This window comes from Scardinius erythrophthalmus, assembly GCF_964197995.2.
Source record: "Scardinius erythrophthalmus genome assembly, chromosome: 1".
In the NCBI taxonomy this organism is placed as follows: Eukaryota; Metazoa; Chordata; class Actinopteri; order Cypriniformes; family Leuciscidae; genus Scardinius; species Scardinius erythrophthalmus.
The window spans coordinates 60,810,687-60,825,802 of record NC_138221.1 but is presented as its reverse complement, the minus strand read 5'-3'; the positions used below and the strand labels follow the sequence as shown (position 1 = coordinate 60,825,802).

General features: G+C 40.1%; 1 protein-coding gene across 1 annotated transcript in view; it reads right to left on the bottom strand.

Annotated features, from left to right (window-relative positions):
- Positions 1–15,116, bottom strand: part of pitpnc1a (phosphatidylinositol transfer protein cytoplasmic 1a) — a 101,023-nt gene that overhangs the window by 23,305 nt on the left and 62,602 nt on the right. Inside the window, exons 2-4 of the mRNA XM_081362986.1 lie at positions 12,127–12,275; positions 1,853–1,941; positions 1,108–1,115 (exon numbers count right to left, since the gene is read on the bottom strand). Coding sequence (XP_081219112.1) covers positions 1,108–1,115; positions 1,853–1,941; positions 12,127–12,275 — 246 coding nt within the window. The remainder of the gene's footprint in view (positions 1–1,107; positions 1,116–1,852; positions 1,942–12,126; positions 12,276–15,116) is intronic.

Below are 15,116 nucleotides of genomic sequence, written 5' to 3'. Positions count from 1 at the left end.
CTCTAGCCACTAAATGGCCTTAAAGCTCTATTTGGAGCAAATGAGCTGTTCCACTGGGTCCTAAAGTCAGTTTCTCTTCAGTACGCATTCAGATACACATGTAGACATTATAAAATAATTTTTTGGTAAAGTTTAGTTTTAGGGTTTTCTATGTGTACTGAAACCTACCTCGCATTCGGGGTGTCAAATTGACCCACGAGGGAAAGATTTGTTACTTTTCAAAATTTCAACCACAAAACTCCTCGAATTCGCTACATTTTTTTTGTGTATTCGTGGTTCAAGTGCGACAAACGTCCTAGGGTCTTGGACATCTCCGTTAAACATCGGGTCAAATGAGGGTTAAACATGCACGAGATTATGTCTTTGAAGGTTGCGCTCACATCCCACGTCTTTTGACAGTTAAAATAAGTTCAACTTTCCAACACGTTTTTTTCTCCTATTCCACTGCCCTGCTTTTTTTTTAAATGCAAAAAACCATTCTGTGTGAATGGCCCCTAAGATCCCAAAACCTTTAAACCTTCAACATATTCATAAGCCTCAGAGGAGTCCTGAGTTGTTAAAATGTATATATTGCTCTTTCGAATAAGCACAAGGTTTTCCATGAAACCTAATAGGTCTCCAAGGAGCTTGAAGACACCTGGTCTGCAGGGTTTTCCAATACACTCTAATTATATTACAGCACAGCAACAGAAAACAAGAACGGTGCATTCTGGGATGGCATAACAACATGGTTGGTGGCAAAGGGGAATCATCTGACAGACACTGTAGCTCCGTTCCAAAACCTAGCGAGCTTGATGTGTGCTGCCTACATAGACAAGATCATTTAAACAGAACCTGAAATAGAAATGCGAGTGATTGTGAACACTCTTAATAGCAACTCTACACTCCATTCATGTGAAACGAACACAGACTCGACTCACAACTGATTCCAATGGAATTTGGCTTGACGCAAACATCATTTACTTGTATTAATCAACTTATTAATAAGCATAAAATGCATAAGACCATTTTTTTGTGCAAATTAGTGTGTTCAACAGCATGTACATTACATCTGACACTCTGAGTTTCAGTTGCAGGGACACAAATAAAAGAAGAAGTCATACTCACTGTATACTCTGAGAGCCAGCGGTGGGGAAGGAAACAGACCGGGAGAGAGAGAGACAGACAGAGAAAGAGAGAGAGAGAGAGACTTCATGTTAAAGGCAATGGTCCTGGCAATAAACACATGATAGTCATCAAACATTCAATAACAGAAAGAGCTGCAGTTCTTCAGGGAAATGAAGCTCTCTTCCTGCACTGAATGTGTGTGTGCATGTACGTGACAAAAGTGTGCATGTATTTGGAGCGGGGTGTGTGTGGGCTGTCCGTGTTACGCTCCTTTTTATTTGGTGTCGTTTCTAAAGCATTTGCTCTTGATGAAAGTAACGCTAGAGGGCACAAGCTGATCGGTCCTTTACATGCGACTGGAAATCAAACACACAATTTACTACATTGCACAAGCGGATTGGCCTCTGCTGATTCAGCATCCAATGAGATTGCTTGCTCAACATTTAAATTGACTAGCCTGAACTGCTGAACCCCTCCACCTCCCCAGCTCCACCTGCCAAGATCTTCTACAGGATTTATCGATTTATGCAGCATCTTTCATGCTCACGGCAGTGTGTCTGACTTTGAGCTTTGTAACCTTGCAGATCTTTTATTATGCTCAAAGAGCAACATTACGCACTAACTAAAGTTGAAAAAGTGGAAAAGCATAATAGGGCCCCTTTAAAGTGCATTACTGCCACAGTATCATAAGATGTTAAGCAATTACAACAGGGAAGTATGCCTGAGAGTAAGTAGCTGTAGTTACCGGTGATGGTGTAGGGATAATAATTCCAAGCTTTCTCCGTCACATAGAAGATTTTGGGCACCACAGCTCTGGCCCAGCTGGGCAGCTTGCTGAAAGAGACAAAAACAGGAAGGATAAGTATTGAGAAGAAACTAGAGAGTGCCAGCTCACTGCGACAGTGCCAAACGGCCCGTCCCCCCCGCCGCAATAACAGGGGTAATGACAGACTAATAGCTGCAGTGAGGAAGCGCTGATGGACGCTCGGGGACGAAGATGCACTTTCATTCTGTCTGAGATCAGGTTTCCTTAATCGCTGCCAAAATCTCCTTAAGAGCAGCTGCAAAAACGGTCTTCAATCAGTCACTCAGTCCTAATAGACGGATGTGAGTGTGAATGGTGAGTTTGACTAATAAACAGACAGCATATCAGTCACTGGAGAGATCTGAAATCTTCAATGATTCTCGAGATACGGGACAAGACACGGTACAGTAGTGCAACACATAGTTTGTTTTGGATTAAATCTGGCAAACAAGTTCAGATATTCAACCAACTGCTTCCATTCCCCCCCCCCCCCCAAAACAATTCCTTGCTATCACACTGTCTGAGCCAGCTATCCATGTCAAATATGTATTACATATGCTAAGGAAGAATCAAACCTTCTACTTTGAGAATGAACTGAGAATACATAAAGATGCAGTCCAACAACTGTTGGACTTCTTTGCTCGCTTTCATCACTTTGGCTTTTTATTCTCGTGCATTGACTCGTTTGCTAAGCTGAACAGCCAATCACAGTTCTCTCTCACACCAACGGCCCGATGCCTATTCAACATGCTGAATCTGCCCAAAAAACCCAGACGGCGTCCGACTAGAGCCAACGGTGCAGAACACACCGAAAAACTAAGCCGACCGACGCTAAAACATTGCCTGATGGGTACCTATCAAAAGACTGTAAAATTCCAAACACTCATTTTAAAATGGGTTTCAGGAACAACGGCACATTGGAAACATTGGAAACTAACGAGATGTTTTATTTCAAGTCGGAAGTACATCATGAAGCTCAGTGCAAACAGTCCATTATATAAAATGATATAAAAAGAGATTTTGTGACGTTGTTGAACTCAAATCAATATTCATGTGAACAATTCACTTCAAACTTTGCAAGCGGCAATAATTTGGGCAGTTATTTGACAACCAATAGATTTGGCAAAACACAAGGATTTTAATCAATTCCATAAAGTTCACATGAGATACAAGACAGGTAAACAGTCTTGAACATAAATGTGCAATCGTTGCCTCAGTAGTGGGTGCCATTTGGGATCATTTGATTATGGCTCTGCACATTACAGTATCTGACGCCCAGACACTTTTAGGTATAAAAAAAAAAAAACCTAGTGTGCTTGTCCCCTAAAATCTGTAAAAAAACAACAACAAAAAACCCAGCAAATTTATGTTAACAGGATTTTAGTATGGGAGTGTTGCTGTTTATAAACTTGGTATAAAATTGGCAAGTACAATTGTGGAACATCTTGTGTCTTGTGTCTCAATAATCAGTGGCTGTGATTTACTAAAATTAAAATTCTGTCATTATTTACTCACCCTCATGTCATTACAAATCTGTATGCCATTTTGTCCATGGAACACAAAAGAAGAAATTATTGAAGGATTGTTATGCAGTACTTGTCATATTGAGTCAAATTTAAGTCAGTATTCACTCAGGGTCACCTTTCCCTCCCCCAAAGCATGTACAGTATCCAGGGTGAGTAAATAACAACAGAATTTGTATTCTTGACTTAATCTTATTGTTGCTGGATGCGACGGTAAAACCAATATAATCAATGTTGTGTTGGGGAAGCATGATACATTTACATCTTGATGAAATAAGCAAATGGAGATGAAGTTCTTCTCATGCCCTTCCGCAGTTGTGTCCTAAATAAACCAGATGCAGAGTGGATGAAACTGGGACGGGTGCCAGTCCTAAAAGCCTGAGCAGCGGGAATAAAGGAAGGTTTTATGCAGGCCTTGCAGATTTCGCTGGCGCATGACTCGGCACATCTGTGATGTGAACCTGAGGGAAGCTTCATCCTGAGGGTTTTTAAAATGAAAATTCAAAAACGAGCCTACACTAACTCTCGGATATCCATACACCACTTCATTTGAACTAAACCCCATTCTATTACAAGTATCTGGTGGATTTGTTTGTTTCCATCCATTCAAAAATGAATAAACCCATCCATTTTTTAAACATTTCAGTCTGAAGCGAATCAAAACATGTTCTAGATTTCGTGTGTGAAGTCCTGTACTACGGCTCCAGCTTGAGTGAGTGGCATGGCACGCACAAGCGCAAAGGCAGGTGGACTGTGGGCGAAGACGCAGGTACAGCTTCCCACAGGCAAATCTCAAATTATACACGTGCTATAAAGGCGGGAGCTCAGCCGTCTCCCATCCCACGCAAATCTCAACCTCCCCACATGCTCGCTCTTATTTTCGCTCTTCCTTCTGTCTTTTTTGGTCTCATGTGTGATCCATTTGGACTATTCCTCCTCATCATGTCTTTATCTCCTTTAAGTCTTGATTTATCTTTAGTTTATCATCTGGAGCTCACACGAGATGAAGGGGATTTTGAGAGGGAATTATTTTTAATCTGTTTGTTGTAACTGCTACTGCAGTTATCCTACTGTAAAATATGATATTTTTGGCTTGTATAATAAAAATAAAACCCATTGAACTAGGGACAGCTCTTATTCCAAACATGTGTATACACTTAAATAAATGTTGAAATGCTAAAAAATGTGAGTCATTTTTTATTAAGCAAATGTTGAGCTACTGAAGCACTTGAACTAATTTTAGTCTGAGCCTCAGACACTGGGTCAAATGTTTGAAGCTTGTTTTTAATTGGTGTGCAATTAAAACATCACTGAACAAAAAAATATTTGTCTTTCTGTCTCACTGTGTGCTCCTATTATGCTTTTTCAGATAAGACCTTTCATGTAGTGTGTAATATAGCTGTTTGTGAATGTAAAAGGTTCAAAAGTTTCAAAGATCAAAGTGCAGATAAATGGAGTAATAGTCTCCCAAAAGAAAGAACCAAATCTGAACTGCCTGAAATGAGTGCAGGACTGCAGTCTTATTTCCTGCTGAACCTAAGCAAGTTTGTAACAAATTTGCATAATGCAGGCTAAGGTCTTCATTGGCTGCCCCTGAACAACGTCTACACTGACCCTCAAATACTGTAGTTTTAGCTGAGGTCTAGCACAGTTTGGTTCGTGTCGTTGACATGCTGAGACGCTGTTTTGACCAATCTGAGCAGAGTAGACCAATCAAAACAGACTGGGCCATCTGACCAATCTGAACAAAGTAGACCGATCACAACTGACTGGGCCATCGGACCAATCTGAACAAAGTAGACCGATCACAACTGACTGGGCCATCGGACCAATCTGAACAAAGTAGACCGATCACAACTGACTGGGCCATCTGACCAATCAGATCAGAGTAGACCAATAACAACAGACTGGGTCATCTGACCAATCAGAGCAGAGTAGACCATTCACAACAGACTGGGTCATCTGACCAATCAGAACAAAGTAGGCCAATCACAAGTGACTGGGTCATCTGACCAATCAGAACAAAGTAGGCCAATCACAACAGACTGGGCCATCTGACCAATCAGAGCAGAGTAGACCAATCACAACAGACTGGGTCATCTGACCAATCAGAGCAGAGAAGACCAATCACAACAGACTGGGCCATCTCACCAATCAGAGCAGAGTAGACCAATCACAACAGACTGGGTCATCTGACCAATCAGAGCAGAGTAGACCAATCACAACAGACTGGGTCATCTGACCAATCAGAGCAGAGAAGACCAATCACAACAGACTGGGCCATCTGACCAATCAGAGCAGAGTAGACCAATCACAACAGACTGGGTCATCTGACCAATCAGAGCAGAGTAGACCAATCACAACAGACTGAGACATCTGACCAATCAGAGCGGAGAAGACCAATCACAACAGACTGGGCCATCTGACCAATCAGAGCAGACCAATCACAACTGACTGGGTCATCTGACCAATCAGAGCAGAGTAGACCAATCACAACAGACTGGGTCATCTGACCAATCAGAGCAGAGTAGACCAATCACAACAGACTGGGTCATCTGACCAATCAGAGCAGAGAAGACCAATCACAACAGACTGGGTCATCTGACCAATCAGAGCAGAGTAGGCTCTCGAAAAGAATGGATTTAGAGAGACTGAATCCTTTATTGAACTGTTTCAGACAACATGAGAAAAGAGGTGATGCTGAAATCTATATTATGAGAAAATGAAAGTGTTTTTTTCCTTGGGTGCATGTAAACCTATTGTAAGAGACTCCAAAACAAGAAACCTTTAAAATAGCATAATAGGGGCACTTTAAACCTATGTTCACACAAGCAGGCCAATCCAACTCTGTTTTTTTGTAGTCGGAGCACGAAATACAATTTGCCTGATCCAAACCGACTTCAAAAATGGTCTGAAATCTGATTTTTGGTAATGTGTCTCAGGCTGATTAGAATGTGTTTTTCCTCCATAACGGGATGGGAGGGGTAGATAACAACAGGAATGGAGTGTGTCTTAATAGACATGTTTACGGTGAAAAAGACCACAGATCATGTCAAATGCTTCACTTCATAAACAACTTCAATTTGCAAAGCTATAACTGTCCTTTTGAAAAGTCCCAAGGACACATTCTTACCAGTCAATGCTCTCTTGCTTAACTGAGGTACAATACTTGGCATTGCACCCTTGTCAGATTTGGATAAAGTCCTAATGAAAAACAATCAGTGGCGGAACATGCATTGCTAAAGTATCATGCCTGCTGAACCGACGCAAGTTTGCCTCATTACTATGACAACTGGTATGGACGTGCTGGCAAAAGTGACACGGTCTGAAAAGGAAAAAGTAAATCAGATCTTCAGTCTGTATAAAGGGGCCATATGATGGTATTTTCAAAGATCATTATTTTGTGTATGGGTGTAATAGAATGTTAACATATTCAAAAAAATACATTATTTTTCACATACTGTACATTATTGTGGCTCCTTTATGCCAAGTCTTTCGATTTATACAAAGCCCCTCCATCCAAAAAAGCGCAGTGTGCTCTGAGCTGACCCAGTGTGTTGTGATTGGCCGAACACCTCAAAAGTGTGTATAATCGACAATAATTTATTCAAGTAGAATTAAATTACCATAATCGTGAGCCTCAGCTTCCAAAGCGATTATAAAAGACAGTTAATAATGTTGTCACTTCGATCCCTATCTGCACTTTTGATCGTAAGAACGACAAACAACATAGAAACAACAGAGTGTCTCCACAACATGGCGGCGACATCAATACAACGATAACTGAAGCCACGCCCTCTTTCTTTGTGTATGTATTTGGGCGTCATTATGCAAATGTTTCCATCTAATGACGTAGCTCGGTGAGGGAGAATTCGATCGAGGGGTTTTAGCTAGGTCTGGATCTGCCTTCTCTTTTAGATAGAATAAATCTTCTTGTGTGAGACTTCGTAGCTGTGCAGATCTTATACATGCACAAAGAGACACAACACACCAAAGAAAAAAGGAAAACATGAAAATGTATCATATAACCATTTTAAACTGTCTGATATAAAAAAAGTAGAAAGCTGGTTCAATCAGTTATTTTACTATTATTTATATACTGTATATTATGTATTAAAATGTTAAATTCACGTTTGTCAAAGTCAAATATATACAGATTCAAAATTATTCAACCCCCCTTGCAAATTAGATTTACTGGCAAAATTTACAGACTTTAAAGACACAAAGCTGTTTGCAATTAACAAAATCAAACAAAAGTAATTGAAATGGCTCAACACAACAAATGTTAAGTGGTTTTCCCAAAAAAATAAAATAAATAAAAAATAAATAAATCACCTTTTAATGACTTCTACAATCTCAAAATTATTCAACCCCTTTATGGCAAGCATCTTCATTACTTAGTAGAAAACCATTTTGCTGTTATGACCTGCTGCAAACGAGATGTATAACCAGACAGCAGCTTCTGGCAGCGTTTCTGAGGAATCTGAGCCCATTCCTCATGAGTAATGGCCTCCAGTTCAGTAATATTCTTTGGTTTGCGTGCTGCAACTGCCTTCTTCAAATCCCATCATTTCAATGGGGTTCAAGTCAGGTGACGATGATGGCCACTGTAGAATCTTCCAGGACTACTTCTGCAACCAAGCCTTGGTGGAATTTGAGGTATGCTTGGGATCATTGTCCTGTCGGAAGGTCCAATGACGCCCAAGCTTCAGCTTCCTCACTGACGGCATGTTGTTTTTTCCCTAGGATTTCCTGATACTTCAATTAATCCATCTTGCCTTCCACACGCTGCAGGTTTCCAGTGCCAGAGGATGCAAAGCAGCCCCAGAGCATCACTGAGCCACAACATGCTTCATTCTTCTACTTCCAGACATACCGCTGATCCATAGGGATGAAAAGTTCCATGCTTTTGGGTCAATAGTGGTGTATGTCTTGGAGTTCTAGCTCAAGCACACCTGGTGCAACTAATGAAGCCCTTGATCAGTTGCATAAGGTGTGCTTGAGACCATGCCTGTTTTGCAGATTTGTGCTGTTGTGAGCGATTATATTCAGAGGGTTGAATCATTTTTAAACTGCGGAAGTCATTAAGTTGCATTTTCATTGAATTTGGGGAAACACTTGTTGTGTTGAGCAATTTCAATTACCTTTGTTTGATTTGTTCATTGCAAAGAGCTGCAAGTCTGTAAATTTTGCCAATAAACCTGATTTGCAATGGGGGTTAAATTAATTTCGATTACAACTGTATATACACACACATAAAATCATCCTAGAACAGTGAAAAGAAGGAGATTAACTAATAGTAGATAAAAGTCAACATGAAAAGGCATTTGCATCCAATTTTTCTTCTGTGACATTTTCAAATGATATTCAAGTAGAAAAAAAAACTGTAGGTCAGGGCCTTATTTTATGCATTGGGAGATGCTTTTGACATTTTTATTAGTTTTTCTTAAAAGTCTATATATAGCTATACTTTTTTTTTTATGTATATTTGGTACTTATTTCAGTTAAGCCCCTTTCGCACAGCGCGTTGATCCCGGAAAATTGCCATAAAATTGGCAGAGTGCCTTCTGTGTGAACGCAAACACATCCCGGCATTGAGTCCGGCATTGATCCCAGGATGGGATCAATGCCATAAAGGGCTGTGCCATAGTGATGATGCTGAAGCTGAGATAGTTCGCCAGCTTAGGGAAACGGTACGTGATGCGTTCATTTATGATCGAATCAGAAAAAAGAAAATGAACAAGCCTGGTTTATCGAGATAGAAGTCGCAGATCATAAGTAAACTTAAGACGATGCAGACATTACATGACGTATTGATGTCATGTGTCTTTACGGGATCTTTACAGGGATGTGTGTGAACACATGCACAGAATCCCGGAAAAATCACTGGCAGTGTAAATGAACCAAAATCAAACGATCCCGGAACAAATTCCGGGACACATTATCAGTGTATTTGCGGGAATCTCTGTGTGAAAGGGGCTTAGAAGCCAAGGTAGATTTTTCTTCAAATATTTCTGGTTACAATATCTGTATTGAATGATTTTGTGAACAGCAGACCTACAGGTCTGATTGAATTTATTAGTGAGGGGAAAAAATTACCAAGCATGAAAACCGGAGGGGATAAAAGCATTTAGAGCTTCACTGAAGCTTCACAGAAGCCCAAAATCCCTCCAAGCTTTTGCCCATGGTCTGAACCGGTTAGAAGTGATGTCATGACCACCTCTCAGCCAATCATGACCCTTAGAGGAACAATTTAATCAAGCTGGTTCCAGGGGGACTGATGTCTCAGCTCAATAAAACGTTCCTCCAAAAACACATCTGCATGAGCGACTAATTTATCAGTGCCCAGAATGGCCAGTGTCCTGGGGGGACTCTGTCCTGTCAACCCGATTGCTGGCTATTTCTGGGAAAGTGTTTGGGTCCCTAGTCATGTCCTTACTTATTCTTGTTAAACTAGCAGCCGCTTAGAGACTGCTCTCTCAGTGAGAAAGAACTGAAGATCTCCGGTGCACTGCATTGACCCCGACTGAGGCTCAATGCCAATGTACTAAAAGACATCTATAATAAATAAAAAACAGACGACAGGGAAAAAAAAGAAATTAGTCAATAGTAGATCTGATAGTAGGTCTGAAAAGGCATTTGCAACCCATTTTACGTCAGTGACATATTTCCAAATTATATTAAAAGTAGAAAAAAAAAATGTATCCATTGGGAAATGACAAGACCTGAATTGAAGCTAAATAATTGTTCGTCTAATGGTAAACATTAGTATAGGTGATGTCAGCTGTTAAATCAGGGCTCCAGACTAACTTTTTTTATTAGGAGCGCTGTAGCCCCTGACTTAAAATTTTAGGAGCGCAAGCAGAAAATTTAGGGGCACACCTTCACATTTTCCCCCTAAATAACTATTACAGACAAATGCTTTGATAATAAATAGATTAAGCGTACAGAAATTATGGTGCAGTTTTATTTTAAGATCACAGGGCTCCAGACTAACATCTGAGGGCCGCGGCTCTAAGTTCTACAGAAAGTATTTGGTAGCACTGTGGGATGACAAAGCACTGAGATAAATTTGAGGTGTATAGATAAAGTTAAATTTAATTATTATCCTTCATAATGTCTTAATATTATTTCAAAAGCAAAATGAGTGACAAAATAGATATTAGGGAGTGAAAATAGCCAATAAGCACCCTCAGCAGCTGTTTACAATGGTAATTTAGTCTTCTTTTTAAAAAAAATAAGTGTGAGTTTTCCTACTTCTTGAAACTTTCAGTTTTATAAATAGAGACAATCTTTAAAGGATGAACAAAAATGTTTTGGTCGACACATAAAAAAAAAAATTTTAATAGGATATAGTTTTGAAGTGCTGTAAAAAGATGTGTAGGCTACTTTCATAACCACAGTATACCATAGTTATAGTTATGTCTGGTTCAGAATACGCAATTTTTTTGTCTGTTACTATAGTCAATGTATCAGATTACACGATTTCGAGTCTCGACTCCTAAAAATCTTGTCATGTCCTGGACAAGAAACATTGTCAGACTACACATTGCTTTACGACCAGTCATGTCGTATGTGTCGTGCCGTCTCACACACATATTCACTCGCACATGTACACACGCACGCACACACTCTCACTCTCTCTCGCTCGCTCGCTCACTCACTCACTCACTCACTCGCGCGCGGGCGCACACACACACACACACACACACACTCATTCACTCGCGCGCGCGCGCACACACACACACACACACACACTCATTCACTCGGAACCCTTCATGGAGGACCGTTAAAAAATTAATTGTCGTGATGTCGTAAACAAAGCATCGCAGACGCGACGTCGGTTGTCGCCCACTATGAACGAGATGAAATTTACTGGTCGCACATGTGCGACTGGATGTAAAATTTAGTCGCACACTCTCAAATTTTGGTCGCAAAATGCGACCATTTGGTCGCAGTCTGGAGCCCTGTAAATACTTAAGAATAGTGAAATATGGAATATAATGTATGAATAAATTAAATGTACTGATGAATGCTCCATAATAAGACCAGTGTACTACTGTTTGGGGCCAGTAAGATTTCACCGATTCACTAATCTTGACTTCGACCGGTATATAAAATGTCATCCTGTACAATCTACAGACCTATTTTACATTCAAAGGTGGCTCAGATATGGTGCTTTTCTGCGTTAAGTGATGAACAAATCACACAGTAACGTACATCATCTCATGACCGCAGGGTTGACGCTGGTCTCACTTCGTCTGGCAGCAGAATGATGTATGTAATGCAGCTAACAGCACCGGCTCACTTAATAGATAGTTAATAGAGAGATCACTCTTGCATTAGAAGCCTTGAACATCCACCCAGTTCATGCAGTAAAAGCAGACTCTCTCATTACAAATAATTTGCATTAATGTCTGAAAAAAGACCTAAAAAAAGATCTAAACCTATAAAATGTCAAGTAAAGCAACAGTTTGTCGTTACACATGCATGTTTACATTCTGCAAAGTGGACCTTATGCTGATAGTCGACATGCATGTTACAGTTTAGCAATGCAAGTGATGTTTTTTTTTTAATGTGTAACATGTGTTGACTGACTACAATAGTGCATCACACACCTTGACCTCATGCACCACCAACCAACAACTCATGCTTTGGCTTGACAAACATCTGACGACAATTTCTACTCACTTGTTGAGATAAATGCGTTTCTCAGTGAATTGTCCGGCGCCGTAGGTGGGGTCCTCGTAGGGTTCGTTCTGCACCACCTCCACTCCCTCTCCTCTCTCGCTCTGCTCGTGGCTGTGCTTGCTGATCATGTACAGCTGGCCAATCCTGTACTAGAGACACAGACACAAAACAGTCAGGACCTCCATGTTCAAGTCAAGTCAAGTAAAACATGACATTTTAACCACAAATTAAGCCCAAAGTAGTAAAGGTTTTTACGCCAATGCATGGAGTGTAAAATAACTATCATACATGTCATCATCATCATCATCAGCATTGTATTTTTCTAACTATGTATCCACCTCATTTTTAATGTGGGCGATTTGTAAATTGAATGAGTCTTCGCTTCCAGTTTTAGCTATACAAAAACATTTCATTATGCTGCTTTATATTGCACTGGTATTTCTTACCATATTATTTTGATGTATTGTCATGGTTATAAACCCACTGGTTTGAAGCACAAATAGTTTTACCGATTACTGCACTTTGCTATTCTTCTAGTCATTTACCTACAGCGGTTAGTGAATCAAAAGTCTCGCAAAATTGCAGAGCTTACTTCTGTGTTGCGTAAGACTTCAGATATACCAAGACGGTACACTCATTTATGAATGGGAGAAAGTGTAAAGCGGATTAAGTCCCGCCTTCTAAATATAAGAGCCAATCACTAATCGTCGCATTACTGCAACTGCCTTCAAATATGGCTGCCAAGTGAACAGACTTTCCTTGAAACGGTCTTTGATTCTCCGATATACACCTTAACGTCACATTAATTTTTTGACAGGAATGAATATAAGGCTGTGATGGATAGAAGTACAGTGTGTTTAATGGACCATACTGTTGTTTAACAACATACCGAATATCCAGCCAATGGAATGTCTTTCAAAAAATAAAAATAAATAAAAATAAAAATATCAGTAGACAAAAAACTACTGGAGACGGCAACAACAACAGACGGCACTGTTAATGAATGCTTGTGTGAGGGGCAACTTTAGTTAAAGGGTTAGTTCACCCAAAAATGAAAATGCTGTCAGTAATTACTCACCCTCATATTGTTCCAACCCCGTAAGACCTTCGTTCATCTTCGGAACACAAATTAAGATATTTTTGATGAAATCTGAGCCATGTCTGAATCCTCCATAGGCTGCTATGTGACCGAAACTTGCTGGCCCAGAAACGTTATTAAAGAGATCGTTAATATAGTCCAAGTGACTCCAGTGGCTCAATCTTAAGTATATCAAGCGACGAGAATACTTTTTGTGCGCAAAAACAAACAAAAATAACGACTTTATTCCACTATTCATTTCCTTCTCTCTGGACCTCTAGTTGGTTTGCGTAGTGTTTTTGCGCAGCGCGTCCGTGTTACACGTCACCACATAGGCTCACTATTGGCCGACGCCGGTCATGTGTGTGATGCGTGATGACGTACAACACAGACGCGCAGCGCAAAAACACTACGAGGCCCAGAGAGAAGGAAATGAATAGTGGAATAAAGTCGTTATTTTTGTTTGTTTTTGCGCACAAAAAGTATTCTCGTCGCTTGATATACTTAAGATTGAGCCACTGGAGTCACTTGGACTATATTAACGATCTCTTTAATAACTTTTCTGGGCCAGCAAGTTTCGGTCACATAGCAGCCTATGGAGGATTCAGACATGGCTCAGATTTCATCAAAAATATCTTAATTTGTGTTCCGAAGATGAACGAAGGTCTTACGCGGTTGGAACAATATGAGGGTGAGTAATTACTGACAGAATTTTCATTTTTGGGTGAACTAACCCTTTAAACAAGTACAAAAACATTTCTATGGGTCATAACTTCTGGATAGAAATAGCGCAGACATGGTCAGAGTGTGAATGAATCAGAGTGTTTCTTCATTTCACTCTCGGTGTGAATAGACCTTTTGTTCTTATAGCTGGAATGTAACTCTACACCCTTGCCTCATTTAGTATACGCGGTTCTATGAATATGCAAATGAGCCCCGCCTCCACTCACACCAGCTCAGAGATCCTCTGGTTGTTCCAGCCCATTTCACAAGTCACTGGAAGTTTACCGCAGCCTCACAATCACGAGGGTTATTCTCTGCCTGATACAGCACGCAGTATCATAAGTTTTGGAGAGTATGACAGCTGTGACAGCTGCTTATCTGTGTGAACAGAACAGGCCTCGAGCGTCTGCTCAGCTTTCTGCATCTACTGCCTCACTGGAGACACGCAATGATCCTTATCAAGCCAGTCATACATGCGGAGTATGACCACAGCCCTGCAGGCTCATGCGGTTATATTTATAGGTCAATTATCAGGAATGACGTATTTCTCATTTTAAAGCCTTCAGGCTGGGTAAAAACACAATCAGTCTGTGTCTTTTCCTTTAGTGCTACTATATGTATGTAAAAGGAGCTTTAAATGTCTTTGATATCAAAAGAACGTTAAAAATATTTTTAGCCTGATGTATTTGTGCAGGTTCTGTGGCCCATCTTGTACTTGAACCTCAGTTTGAATAAAATAAAATGGCAAAACAACAACAACAACAAAAACATTAAATTAATTCACTAAAATCCAAGTTTACATGATCATGACATTCAGTAGCACTTTACACATGTACTTACTATGCACTTATTATAGTGATCACAGTAACTGTAATAACTATACTATTTAGAAAAAAATAATGTGTAAAAATTGTCTAGAACAAATGTTCTCGAGTGAAATCCAGTCATTTTAATAGGAATCCACACCACTGGGAAATTCCCACAAGGGTAAAGGATTTCCTATCAGGTTCAAGTTGCTCAAGTCCTTCAATCTGTTGACCAACATGAAAATAAACTGTATTTGAAAGTGAGCTGTGTTTTATACATTGCCTAATACACTATTGACAACGTAGCGTAACAATGTATAAACACAAAATAGTTCTTTGCACGCAATTTCGTTAACGTGAGTGCACTTATAGAGATAGAAAAA